At 44.6% G+C, this 12,887-nt stretch overlaps 2 protein-coding genes and 1 long non-coding RNA gene across 3 annotated transcripts in view; 1 reads left to right on the top strand and 2 right to left on the bottom strand.

The window, feature by feature from the left end:
- The window catches only part of dnajb12a (DnaJ heat shock protein family (Hsp40) member B12a), a 352,456-nt gene that overhangs the window by 173,321 nt on the left and 166,248 nt on the right, over window positions 1–12,887 (bottom strand). The window lies entirely within an intron of this gene.
- LOC138736284 (uncharacterized) overlaps window positions 1–12,887 on the top strand; it is a 36,844-nt gene that overhangs the window by 21,935 nt on the left and 2,022 nt on the right. The window contains exon 2 of the long non-coding RNA XR_011340194.1: window positions 12,148–12,216. This is a non-coding gene — a long non-coding RNA (uncharacterized lncRNA). The remainder of the gene's footprint in view (window positions 1–12,147; window positions 12,217–12,887) is intronic.
- The window catches only part of spock2 (SPARC (osteonectin), cwcv and kazal like domains proteoglycan 2), a 91,970-nt gene continuing 85,488 nt past the window's right edge, over window positions 6,406–12,887 (bottom strand). The window contains exon 10 of the mRNA XM_069885540.1: window positions 6,406–12,578. Within this exon, the coding sequence (XP_069741641.1) occupies window positions 12,433–12,578 (146 nt within the window). The 3' untranslated portion in view covers window positions 6,406–12,432. The remainder of the gene's footprint in view (window positions 12,579–12,887) is intronic.

Here is a 12,887-nt window from a genome sequence, read left to right as displayed (position 1 = left end):
GCCTCAGTCTTTTGAGGTAATTGACGGTGCATCAATTTTATTGACTATAATTTTAATGGAGCAATACCTGGAACCAGAGAGAGACTGAGCATAGACTCTCGATTGTCTGACACCCCAAACATGTTCGACCTCTGGCTACGTTGTTTTGAGGACTTCCTGTCAGTGAACATGAATGAGGATGGACTGAAGCTCCTTTTCTAACAAGTCGGACCCCTGGTCTTCCTAATGATCAGCGACGCCAAATCGTATGCGGAGGCCATGGGAACATTGAAGGACCAGTATTGCAGAAGGGTGAACATGGCATCTCTTGGCCACCAGGAAGCAGCGACCTGGTGAGTCGAGTGCCGAGTACTTCTGCAGGGCATGAAATTGCAAAGTCGCGACGGCCGCCCAGAAGTCAGAGGATCTAATTTGGGACGCCCGTGGCCAGCATCCGTTCTGGATACATAAAACAGCGACTCCTGGAGCAGAAGGTACTCGACTTGCAAGAGGCGGTTGAATTAACAGAAACGTTTGAGGTAACCCTCCAAAACTCGGACAACTACTCGGCCATCGAGGGCGCCGCTATCTTGAAACAGGGGATCATCTTGCGCCATGAGCAAATGGACGCAGGCATCACTGCACTCCTCTAGCGACCTGACCTCAGCCACTATGGCAGGAGATCACCCTAAATGCTACTTCTGCAGCCAGGGAAAGTACCCAAGGAAACACTGACCTGCCAAGGAGGCGGTATGTGTTAGATGCGGGAAAAGAGGACATTACGCAAAAGTCTGCTAGTCTAACCTGGCCGTGAAACCTAGCAGCACTGCATGTGGATAGCCGCCGTGCTGGGCAGTGTGATCGGTTCCATCCACTCCACGGGTGAGTCATGGGGGCCACCATTTTTGACTGCGCGGCTGGCACAAAGCTCCTGAACCTTACTTATAACAGGGAGAAATATGTGTTCCGCACAACCCAACCAGCAATTCTTAGCTGCGTGGTCGAAAATGGCATCATAAGCCCCGACCATATGTGCCCCCTACTTGAGCTGTCCCTCCCCCACACCCTCAGAGCCCTGAAGAGATGCCTTGGTTTCTTTTCACACTTCACTCAACAGGTCCCCAACTTTGCGGATAAGGCTCGCCCATTAGTAAAAGCCACTTCTTATCCCCTGTCGCCAAGGCAATGATGCATGTGATAGACAAGTGCACGCTATTTCAGGTGGGGAGCGATGCATCTGACTTCACCGTGGTTGCCACATTCAACCAAGCAAGCAAACCTGTCGTCTTATTCTCATGCACCCTCCAAAGCCCTGAAAGCCACCACTCCTCAGTCGTAAAGGAGACCCAGGCAATAGTGGAGGCAGTAAGACAATGGAGGCACTAGTTCACTGGCAAATGCTTCACTCTCCTCATGGACCAGTGGGCAGTCGCCTTCGTGTCCAATAACAAGCAGAGGGGAAAAAAATCAGTGAAAAGCGATCACGCCATGAAGTGTGGGAGCGACAGGAGCTGTCTGCAGCCCAGTCTGACTGCAGGGCACACTGCCACTCCAGAAGTTGCAACAGATCCCATGCACACGGCAGAATGTGGTGACTATTTCCAGGATATTGCCTCAAAATGTTAGTCACTCTCAGAATGTGCATGTCAAAGACGCAAGGCTGCAGGATATCACATCCCTTCATCTAGAAATGAAATAGAATTGCATTAGCAATTAATTGCACAAGATTCCCTTATTCAAATCATTTACTGAAAAAGAAAAGTTGGGCGTATTTATTTTTTATCTTTCACAACTGCTGACGTCTTTTACAAGCACATTCAAGTGCATTTGATCCTAATCCCTAACCTCTCCTCTTTGGAACCCTGCCCCTTCCCTCACCTCAAACACACATTTGGCCAGACATATTATCAGGTATCCTAAAACTAAGTACTGTACTGTATATACTCGTTTAATAGTTGATCCTGTGTAAAAAGCAACCCTCCCCTTTTAGGCCCCCAAATCGCATATTTTTCGTATGTTCCACGTAAAATTGAACCCCCCCCAACTCTTTTTGGCCCCGACCACCCATCCATCTAAGCTCCCAACACCCCGACCACGGATCCTCGCCCCAGCCACCTGTCCACTTGAATTCCCAACGCCCCGGCCACAGTCTGTCTCCTAGGCCCCGGCCACCCAGCCATCTGAGCTCCTGATGCCACGAACACGGACTTACTACTTGGTCCCAGTCATCCAAGCTCCCAACACCCTGACTACGGATCCTTGCCCCAGCCACCTGTCCACTTGAACTCCCAACGCCCCGGCCACAGTCTGTCTCCTAGGCCCTGGCCACCCACCCATCTGAGCTCTCGATGCCCCAATCGCGGTCTTAAAACTTGGTCCTCACCATCCGAGCTCCCAACACCTTGGTACTTACTGCAGTCTAAAGAATGACCCATGTAAAAGTCCACCCCCACAAATTTGACCCAAAAATTGGTCTTAAAAACTCGACTATTACACAACTATATACTGCAGTTGCACTTTGATAGAACCTTTCACGTCCTTTGAAATTCTTTGCAGTCTATGAGATAAATCTGAATCGTCTTTAGTATTGTGATTTAGGAAAAACTTCGGCCATTTTATGCATGGAAAGATTCCACAATATGATAATGAGTGGATTATCTGCTTGAGGTAATAACATTGAGGTAATTTTTTTATTGTTGGACCAAGAGACAGTGAAAATCTTTGTTTTATGTCCTATGCAAGTAAGTCAACCATAATCCACAAATAAAATTACAGTATTACTATAAAACAAAAGTGCAGTGTTTAGTGCCACATCAGACAAAAGTTGGTTATTTTTTCTTTTATTTAGATGTACAAGACAGTAATAGGCCCTTCCGGACCATGAGCCTGTGTCACCCAATTACACCCAATTGATCTACAACCCCTGGGACGTTATGAACAGTGGGAGGAAACTGGAGCCCCCAGGGAAACCCACGCAGACACAGGGAGAACGTACAAACTCCTTCGAGACAGCGCGGGATTTGAATCCCGGTTGCTGATGCTGTAGCTGCATCGTGCTAACCGCGCTGCCAACGTATTCCCCGTGTATCACATAAAACACTCTACCTCATTCAGAGTATAGTGTTAAAGACAAACGTAATGGGATTGGCCAGGAAAACTATTTGGTTTTAGTCGCGTTGGAGACATTGTACAAGTCACGACAGCCACCCAGAACTCAGAGGATCTAATTCGAGAGCGTCTCAGTGCAACAATCTATGTCACAACATGGCTGAGGGGTCCAAATTTTCTTTTTCCATGTTTGCTGGTTAAGGTTGTGAGGATACAGTAAAGTTGTGAGTGGCAAGGACCTGCCACAGAATCTAATGTAAAACAAATCAGATAAACAGTGTTTTCTAAGTGGGGAGAGGTTAAAGTCATCACACTACAGTCTACAGCATGGAAACAGGCCTTTTGGCCCATCCTCTCCATGTTGTCTCCATGAGCTGGTCTCATTTGTCTGTGTTTGGTCTATATCACTCAAAAACATTTCCCTTTCGATCATGTCTTTCAAATGTCATTGTCTAAAGGGACCTGTATGTCTTCACGTAACGTCACAGCTCGGGGGAAACGAGACTGGTAAAATGATGAATAATGACTGAATCCGAGTGAACCCTCCAGTGGATTTGGGTGCAAGCAACAGTTAAATTGTATGTAGACTCTGTTCATTAAAATGAACACCAGAGGCTCCAGTAACTGATCAATTTTGAAGTAATGCGAGTCCTTGAAGCCAGATCACCCAACTTCACAGTTAGCCACCAGCCAGCACAGCACAGTGTGTAGCGGTTAGCACAATGCTGTTTCAGTAACCAGGGCTCAAATCTGATGCTGTCTGCAAGGAGCTTGTATGTTTTCCCCATGTCTGCATGAATTTCCTCCCACCCTTCAAATCCTATGGAGTTGTAGGTCATTTGGGTGTAATTGGGTGGCACGGGCTCATGACTTGAATGGGCCTGTCACTATGCTGTTTGTCTAAATTAAATTCACTAAAGATAATCCTGTAGGTTTTTCATTGTTCGGAGTTCAACCTCAACACTAAAACATGTCCACCCAATGACAGGTTTCAACAAGTCCCAGCATTCTATGTGGAGCTGGCAATGAACAGAGTGGTACTTTGGAAAGTGTGATTCACAGGGCAGTGCTTCAGAAATAGAATCCATTAGCCTGACACCTACCTCAGAACCCACAATGTAGAATCAAGACATTCCCCCAAGGATACAGGTGTAAGGCAAGCTGTGGAAAATTTAAGAGACTTTTTTTTTACATTAAAAAAAAATTTAGACATACAGCATGGTAACAGGCCCTTTCGGCCTACAGTCCTGGTACTCACACGGCAGGATGGATGTGGCGGCAACAGAGAAAGCAAACAGAAGTGATTAATCTCCCCCCTCACTACCATCCAGGGCCAAAACAATCGTTTAAAGTGAAGCAACACTTCACGTGTATCCACGGGAGTCATCTGGCGCTCCCCCATTGCCTTCTCTACATCAGAGAGATTGGACGCAGACTGGCACCTTTGCTCTGTCTGCATCAGTGGCAGGAATCTCCCAGTGGCCAACCACTTCAATTGCGTGCCCCACTCCCTTGCTGACTTGTCCGTCCATTGGCTCATATTCTGTCAAACCAAGTCCACCTGTAAATTGGGGGGGGGGGCAAACCCCTAATATTCCGACTGGACACTCTCCAACCAGATGGCATTGACATCGACTTTTGCACGTTCTGCTAGCCTACTCTTCATTCTACTTTCGATCCCTCCAGCTCTCCACCCTCTTCCCTCTCAATTCACAGAGCTATCCCCCTTCCCACTTGCTTGATGAAATGCCCTCCCTCCCTTATCCACCTATTACCTCCTGCCAGTGGAACTGTGCTCCTTCCCCTGCCCTCCCACCATTTTGTTCGGGTGCCTGCCTACATTTTACTCATTCCTTGATGAAGGGATCAAGCCCGAAATGTTGGTTATGTATCTTTATCTTTGCTACATGGCCTGCTGAGTTTCTCCAGCATTGTGTTTTTACAATCTGTTCCACAGGCAGGCGAGGAGGCGTGAACAGCACTTCACAGCAACCACAACCCATGCAACCAGGCAGTAATTTGACACCGCCAAGCCTCCTGAACTCCGCTATGCAAACATGGTGGGGGGGGGAGAGAGAGAGAGTCAGAGTACAGGGAAACTGCTGACTTGGCACTTCATTTTGGCTCCATCTGAGCAGCAGATGAACTGAATCCTCCCCCTCGCACCTCACCCCTCTGCTGCTCAGCGAGGACCACGTGGATGGAACCAGTCAGGAACTTTTTAACTATTTGACTGCCGGCTTTACATTGTTTACCATCTCACAGATATGCCAAGGCACTGAATGGGCCGGAAACATGTTTTGAGCCATGTGCTTAGATTTTTGCCATATCAAAAATATGGTTAAATCTCATTCGGAGGATGGCCTACATAACCAGGCCAAGTTCAGAGGGAGTGTTGAACTTTGCATATTCTGGATCTTCATCCACATTTTCTGGATGGAGTGTTCACTCAAAGACCACCTCCCAATAATACATTCAGATTTGAATGTAAAAGCAGGGATATTATATACAGGCTGCAGCAGTAGTTTTCAAACTTTTTTCCCACTCACATCCCACTTTAAGTAATCCCTATGCCATCGGTGCTCTGTGATTAGTAAGGGATTGCTTAAGGCGGGATTGTGGGTGGAAAGAAAAAGTTTGAAAACCACACTTGTAATCGTATCTCATTAACGCACTACGTGCACGGTTTCATAACTCCAAAGGAAATGGGCCAATGACCATTTTCCTCCAGCAAAATATTTCAGAAACAATTGGGTCTAGAGCAGTGGTTCTCAACCATCCCACTCACAGACCACTTTAAGCAATCCCTTACTGATCACAGAGCACCCAATGGCATAGGGATTACTCAAGGTGGTGTGTGAATGGAAAGAAAAAGTTTGAAAACCACTGAACATCACAAGCATGTTTGGTCACCACATGACTAAGTACTAATTCAGCACCAATCACAATAGAAGAGACAGTGTAGACCACCTGGCCTCTCAAACCTGCCCCACCCCACCACCCCCTCTCTTCCAACATGAAAGGAGTGGCAGACAAGGTCGCTTTAGAGCAGTGGTTCTTTTATCAAGAACTATCCCTGCTGCTTAATACATTTGAATCACAGTTAATAGGTTTGCATTGCAGCCAATCTGATGAATGCATTTCCAACTCTGAGGAAAAATGGGAGGTTTAGCTTCGCAGACTAGACAAACGTTCAGAAATTTAGGATATTTACAACCAAGAAAGTGGGAGAAATCAATCAGGAATGGGAAAATATAACACATAGTCAGGTGTGGTAAAATCCAATGTTAAACACATTCAATAAGAACGCACCCGTCATCAGATAAATGGGTTATTTTATTATCAAATACAATGTAAATATTGAGAATAAGACATCTCCAAGCAGTTAACACTCAGTACAACAAGATTTATACATTCTGGGTAAACCCCATGAACCTCAAGGCATACATTAATCTATCCAGTGAATGAAATATGTGATTGAGATTGATCTACATACAGATTATTAGGAGAATTATGGTCCACACAAGGGAATCAGATAGAACTCCTCCCAGCCAGTCTGACATTAGTGCCGGATGTTCCTCTGACCCCCTTCCCCTTCCCCAAGCACACCTTCTCAAAATGTCTGGTACCATGCAGGAATGGGGCTGCCCTCTACATCAAACTACTCCTTCAGGTTCCATTGTCCCCTCTAACTGTTTCCATTGTCCCCTCTAACTGTTTCCATTGTCCCCTCTAACTGTTTCCATTGCCCCCTCTAACTGTTTCCATTGCCCCCTCTAACTGTTTCCATTGCCCCCTCTAACTGTTTCCATTGTCCCCTCTAACTGTTTCCATTGCCCCCTCTAACTGTTTCCATTGTCCCCTCTAACTGTTTCCATTGTCCCCTCTAACTGTTTCCATTGCCCCTTCTAACTGTTTCCATTGCCCCCTCTGTTTCCATTGTCCCCTCTAACTGTTTCCATTGCCCCCTCTAACTGTTTCCATTGCCCCCTCTAACTGTTTCCATTGTCCCCTCTAACTGTTTCCATTGGCCCCTCTATTTCCATTGCCCCCTCTAACTGTTTCCATTGCCCCCTCTAACTGTTTCCATTGCCCCCTCTAACTGTTTCCATTGTCCCCTCTAACTGTTTCCATTGTCCCCTCTAACTGTTTCCATTGCCCCCTCTAACTGTTTCCATTGCCCCCTCTAACTGTTTCCATTGTCCCCTCTAACTGTTTCCATTGTCCCCTCTAACTGTTTCCATTGCCCCCTCTAACTGTTTCCATTGCACAGCACATTGATTGGACAGTTGAAGCAGACATGAATTGCAGATTTGGTCCTTTGAAAGTGAAGTATGCAAGCACAAAGTTACTGTTAACTTTTTTTAAAGCATCTTTTCTTTCACCATTTATCAACAGACAAAACTTGCATGTGATGGAGGTTCTTCTGCATTCGTCTTCTCAAATGCGTTAATGTTAAACGGGTATTTTGGTCTTTGACAGAAAACTAAATGCTACTGGTTCAGCCAATTTGCAGTGCTCACCTCTCACTTTATATACAAGAACACAATAAAATCTAAAGCAAGAGCATAAACATTTGTTAAAGATAAAGTTCAGATACGATTATCCCGTTATGGACACATTCCCTCATTCATATTTGTTGATCCACTCTCTCCCAGTACATTGTGAAACTCTTTTCTTCCTGCCTATTTTTCAAGCAGTGCTAAACTCAAAACTAGGAACTTCAGTACCTTCTTGTATTTACTTCAACAGATCCATTAACAACACATCACTTTGCAATACCTGATTTTCAAATGCACTCCTGAATTTGAACTACACAGGACCTGCATGTCTGTGGTCACATTGCACACACACGCGCACACACTCACACACACAACACATACACACACGACACAAACGCTGTCACATAGAGAAATGAAGTATAAATGTGGAGTTGGCTTTTTAGTAGGAAACAGTGATTGCTACAATCAAGAGGACAGTTTCAGGCCAAGGGCAAGGTATAGTACAAGTCCAAAAATCTGGATGCCAGAAATCCGAGTATCCAGACTTTTCAAAAACTTTCAAACTTTTTAAATTTAGCAGGCTTTTGTGTGCGTGCGTAAGCACCACAGATGCACAGCGGCAACAAGCAACCATGGTTTTTATCAAGTGTTGACTTTATTTTTCTTTAAAATGCTCGTTTTCATTAATGAAGCGTGCTGTCTTTGCTAATGAATGAAGTGTCAAAATGTACCTGTTCGTCTCATCTTTTTTTTTCTCCTTAAATCTGAATTTTAGAAGTACTGCCTGAGAATCCGGAAAATCTGAAAATCCAGACCGATCCAATCCCTGAGCAGTCCGGATTTTCGGACTTCTAAAGTAGTCAGTGCTCTGTGCTACAAATCAAATCACACACATACATCAAGCAAGTGCATCAGTCAGCAGGCGGAAAGAAATTTCATGTAATATTACATGTTCTTTTCTATTACATGAAAATAAAAGGAATCTTAAATCTTTAATAAGGAAGTCAAAACAGCTCAAATTGTAACAAAACAAACACTGAGTGATTTTGCTTTACATTTCTCTGTTTTGGGACCAGTTTACAATCTATTCTGATGAAAGGCTACTCTTGCATCCACAAACGCTCAAGTTTGATGCTATTTTCGGACCTTTGCCTTTACATGATCAGGCAAAAGGAAAGAGCTGGAGAGAATTTTGACTTTGAGGAAGGGTGTAGAACAGATGATATTAGCTGAGTTATCTGTAAAAAGCTGGCTCTGAGTTTTGAACCCCCCCCCAATGAAATTGGCAGTAAAGTTTAAGCAGTCTGTAACATCTTGCAACTTGTACCATGGTCCCAACTAAAAAGGAACCATTCGCGAACACATTATGACAGATCACATGAAGAGCCCAAGACCGTTCAGTTTCTGCAGCCTTTTGCCTCCTCAAAGTAATCCCAGACATCTGCAATGGTTCAGGTAAGGGTTAATATTTGAGAGGTCAATACATCGGTCTGGATGCAGGTCATTGCACAAGTCAGTATGAAGCATGGGAAGCACTCTGAGTTGGTGTGGTAGTGGTCAGTGTATGTGGGGGACAGAATATGTGAGCGGTGTGCAGGTCACTTGTGTGGGTTAGCTTTTCCAAGACTGGATCAAGAAAAGATCAGCAGTAACAAGGGATTCTTGCTCATCTTTCCAATAGAAATCACTTATTCTGTGACCCTCCAAATGGCCTATCCCTGCACCTTAACATAAAAGTGCCTCTTGAATAGCCCCTGTGGTTTGGTCTTGACTGTCATCAGTATTTCAGCACAGTTGATCGTGCTGGATTACTCTGATCCAGTCATTGTGTGTCAGGACATCCCAAGGGAGTCCAGTGCTAAAACATACCATTCATAATTCAGAAATAACATCCAGAATAAAATTTCAACACACAGGTGAGCACATCTGGCAGTTTTGCTTCCCAGAGTATTCCCCATTCCACTGCTTCTGTGTGACATCTCTCTGTTCTCCATCAGTGAAGACTTGCTAAGAAATAACTCCCAACAACTTTAAACGGCTGTGTGTGTGTGTGTGTGTGTGTGTGTGTGTGTGTGTGTGTGTGTGTGTGTGTGTGTGTGTGTGTGCGTGCGAGAGAGAGAGCAAGTATGTTTTATGGAAGTCGTTTGTAAATATAAGATTTTGTGTGCACGTGTGTAAAGCAGTGTAAGTGTGTGAGAGAATGTCTGAAAGTAGTAAGTGTAAGATTGTGGCCATGTTTACAAAGCTCTGTATGTGTGAGAGAATGTCAATGTAAGTGTGTAAATGCTGTGTATGTGTGCGCGTGTGTGTGTGTGGAATCAGAGTGGGAGAGTGTGTCCTTTCCTTTGTGACAGAATATAAATATGTTTTTGGGAAATATATTGGGGCAGGGTTTTTAGTGCAGGTCACATACAAACACTTTAAAACAGATCTTATTTAAAATACTGGAGCTCTGCTCATGCTAGACATATTGGCCCCAGGAACTTTGCAGAAACTTTGGAGAGTGCCCAAGAGACTATACTAATGGATTGTTGTTTACAAAAAAGCAATTGATGAAAGAACTTGTCGGCGCAGCAGGGTGTCTGGAGTGGAACTTGCTGCTCTTAGAAGGCCATGTGGTTTTGCAAGCAGAGAAAGTCAAACAGGCTTTCTCTCAGAGAGTGAGACAGAGATCAGTTCTACAGTGTTACAGTCAGCAGCAGCAACTGGGACTGGAACAGGACAAGCTGGCAAGCTTGTGGAAAACCCCATTTGGAAGACGGGTTGTGAATGCTTAGTTCAGCCTGGTCAAAGCGGAAGAGGACTGGCTGTCTAATGTTTCACTTGAAATAAGAGAAACAAAAATGAACTCTGTGGTGACCTGAAAGAAAGAGGTTATCATCTGGAGAACCCTGAGGGGGCAAGTTTCTTCAGCAAGACACTGAAGTGGCTGATGTTAAAAAAAGCGTACAATGAATCTCTCTCTGAAAACCGACAGAACCTTCCTGAGCGGTAACCATTTACCTTTCAAGCACCAAAGCCTGGTGAACTTTATAAATGTTAAATTCTGTGCACAGTATAAGAATTTCCTGCAACCAGTGAACTTGGAGGAATGAGAAGTGAGATTGGACTACGAATCAAAGAACCTTTCTGAACTTACACACACACATTACATACACGTGCGCTTCGAATTAGAAGGGGGTTAAGATAGATTATTTAAGTTATAGTGATAAGTTAGAGTGCAATTCTGTTTTCATGATTAAAGATAATTAAAAACAACTTTTGTTTAAGTAACCATTTGTCTTGGTGAATATCTATTGCTGCTGGGTTTTGGGGTCCTCTGGCCTTGTAACACCTTGCGCACCTAGTGAATTAGACAATCACAGTTATCATTCAACAGGGTAGTTTTGCTTTCATCTCTAGACCATTTAGGAATGAATAAGTTTGAAAATCACTGTGCACAGTTTCATAACTCCAAAGGAAATGGGCCAATGACAATTTTTCTCAAGCAAAATATTTCAGTAACAATTGGGTCTAGAGCAGTGATTCTCATCCTTCCCTTCCCACTTACATCCCACCTTAAGTAATCCCTATGCCATAGGTGCTCTGTGATTAGTAAGGGATTACAAGGTGGTATGTGAGTGGGAAGAAAAAGCTTCAAAACCACTGATCTGGACACGATGGAGAAGGAGTGGGTAGATTGCATTTGAAGGTTAACAACACTGGGCACAAACACCAATAAAAGAGCACTTCACTCACAATTACAATGCTTCAACACTGTGTGGCCTGCTAGCAAGATCTACTGAATTTAAACTGGTGTTTGTGTGCATGTGGGTAAGTGTTCTGTTCAGGATAATGTTTCACTGAGGAGTTTATTTTCAGGCACACCTTTCCAATGCTTTAGTTGGTCTCAAATAATTTCCAGAGAGGATCCAAAGTTGCCTGTTCAGCAATTCTATCCTGTGCTGACAGCATTGAACTGTCTGCCATTGGGTGGAACCCAAAGCAGATCACAAACTGAGCACACATGGCGCTGGGCTTCACTTCTCATACCAAGGCTTCCAGTGTGAAGCTGAGCTTTGCTGCCAACCTTGCCCTGGATTTGCCTTTGGTTGCTCACGCCAGGCAAGCTTGCGACATCAACTGCTGTGTGTGCCAAACAGCTCCTCTGAAAGCAGCTGCCCAGCGCTCACAGCCAGAGTCAAAATTTCACCCCAATGAGGGAGGATTGCTGATCGTTCCCAATGTTAGCTTCTGCGTCTTATCCAAGGCTGGGGGGGCTGCCTGCAAACAACCCATGACCCACATTTCCAGTGGCTGTTTGCTCTCCCCATACCAGGTGTCTCACCTGCAGAAATGCTCTGTACTGGGAATAAATCTCAACTTTAAAATGTTAATTACAACTAATAAAGTAAACCATTGCAATTTCCAAGGTAAGGGGTCATGTGTAACAGCCTGTGGTGAGGAGTAACTAGCAAGGGAAGACAGAGGCAAAGTGGGGTTCCTGTACATTCAACTAACGTTACTTCAGAATGAAACAGTTTTTCCTTATTCTCTCTATTTTGATTGTTTCCCACAGCAAAGAATCCCTCGTTCGATCCTTGCCGAGTGCTGACTATACCCTGTGCTGTGGTCAGCTATGTTACTGGTGAGTAGGGCCACCTGTTGATGGGACCTTGCTTTACTCAGTGTTACTGTGATAAATCAGCCATGTGAAATAGTGCAGTTAATTGTGTAAATGATGTACTCATTGCTGCCAGGGATGTACACTGTGGGACAGAGGATGAGATACTTATCCGTTAAAGTGGCGTATGAAGAATGAGGAATATGAGCAGGTAGTGCTAATTATGCAGTTGTTGCTTTTCTACCAAATGTAGCCGCCATCATCAGCTTCCCCAGCTTCACCCTCCTCCTCCTCCATCTCTTCAGCATTCTCCTCTGCCTCCTTCTCTTCCTCGTCCTCCCATCCAACACCACTGCCAAAGTCTCCTGAGAAACTTATCACATCATCTGCAGAAACAAAGGGGCAGAGGATCAGCTGCAATGTCACTGAGCACCAAGACACAGTGAAAGTTTGTTTTGGGAACAGCTTCACTAGTTAACTCCGACACAAAACAGCAGTAACAACACAACTAAACAAGGAAGGCCGAGCGCAACACACAAACGTGCTGGAGAAACTCAGCAAGTCATGCAGCATCTATAGGAATTAAAGGGTAACTAATGTTTTGGGCCTGAGCCCTTGGTCAAGGTAAAGACAGACAGGCAGACTTCCAGAAAAAGATCAGTACAAGCAAAGGCAACATTATATTTTGTCAACTC

The sequence above is a fragment of the Narcine bancroftii genome, chromosome 6, assembly GCF_036971445.1.
Source record: "Narcine bancroftii isolate sNarBan1 chromosome 6, sNarBan1.hap1, whole genome shotgun sequence".
Classification (NCBI taxonomy): domain Eukaryota; kingdom Metazoa; phylum Chordata; class Chondrichthyes; order Torpediniformes; family Narcinidae; genus Narcine; species Narcine bancroftii.
The sequence above is the reverse complement of the archived record's forward strand: the minus strand, read 5'-3'. Positions and strand labels throughout refer to the sequence as shown.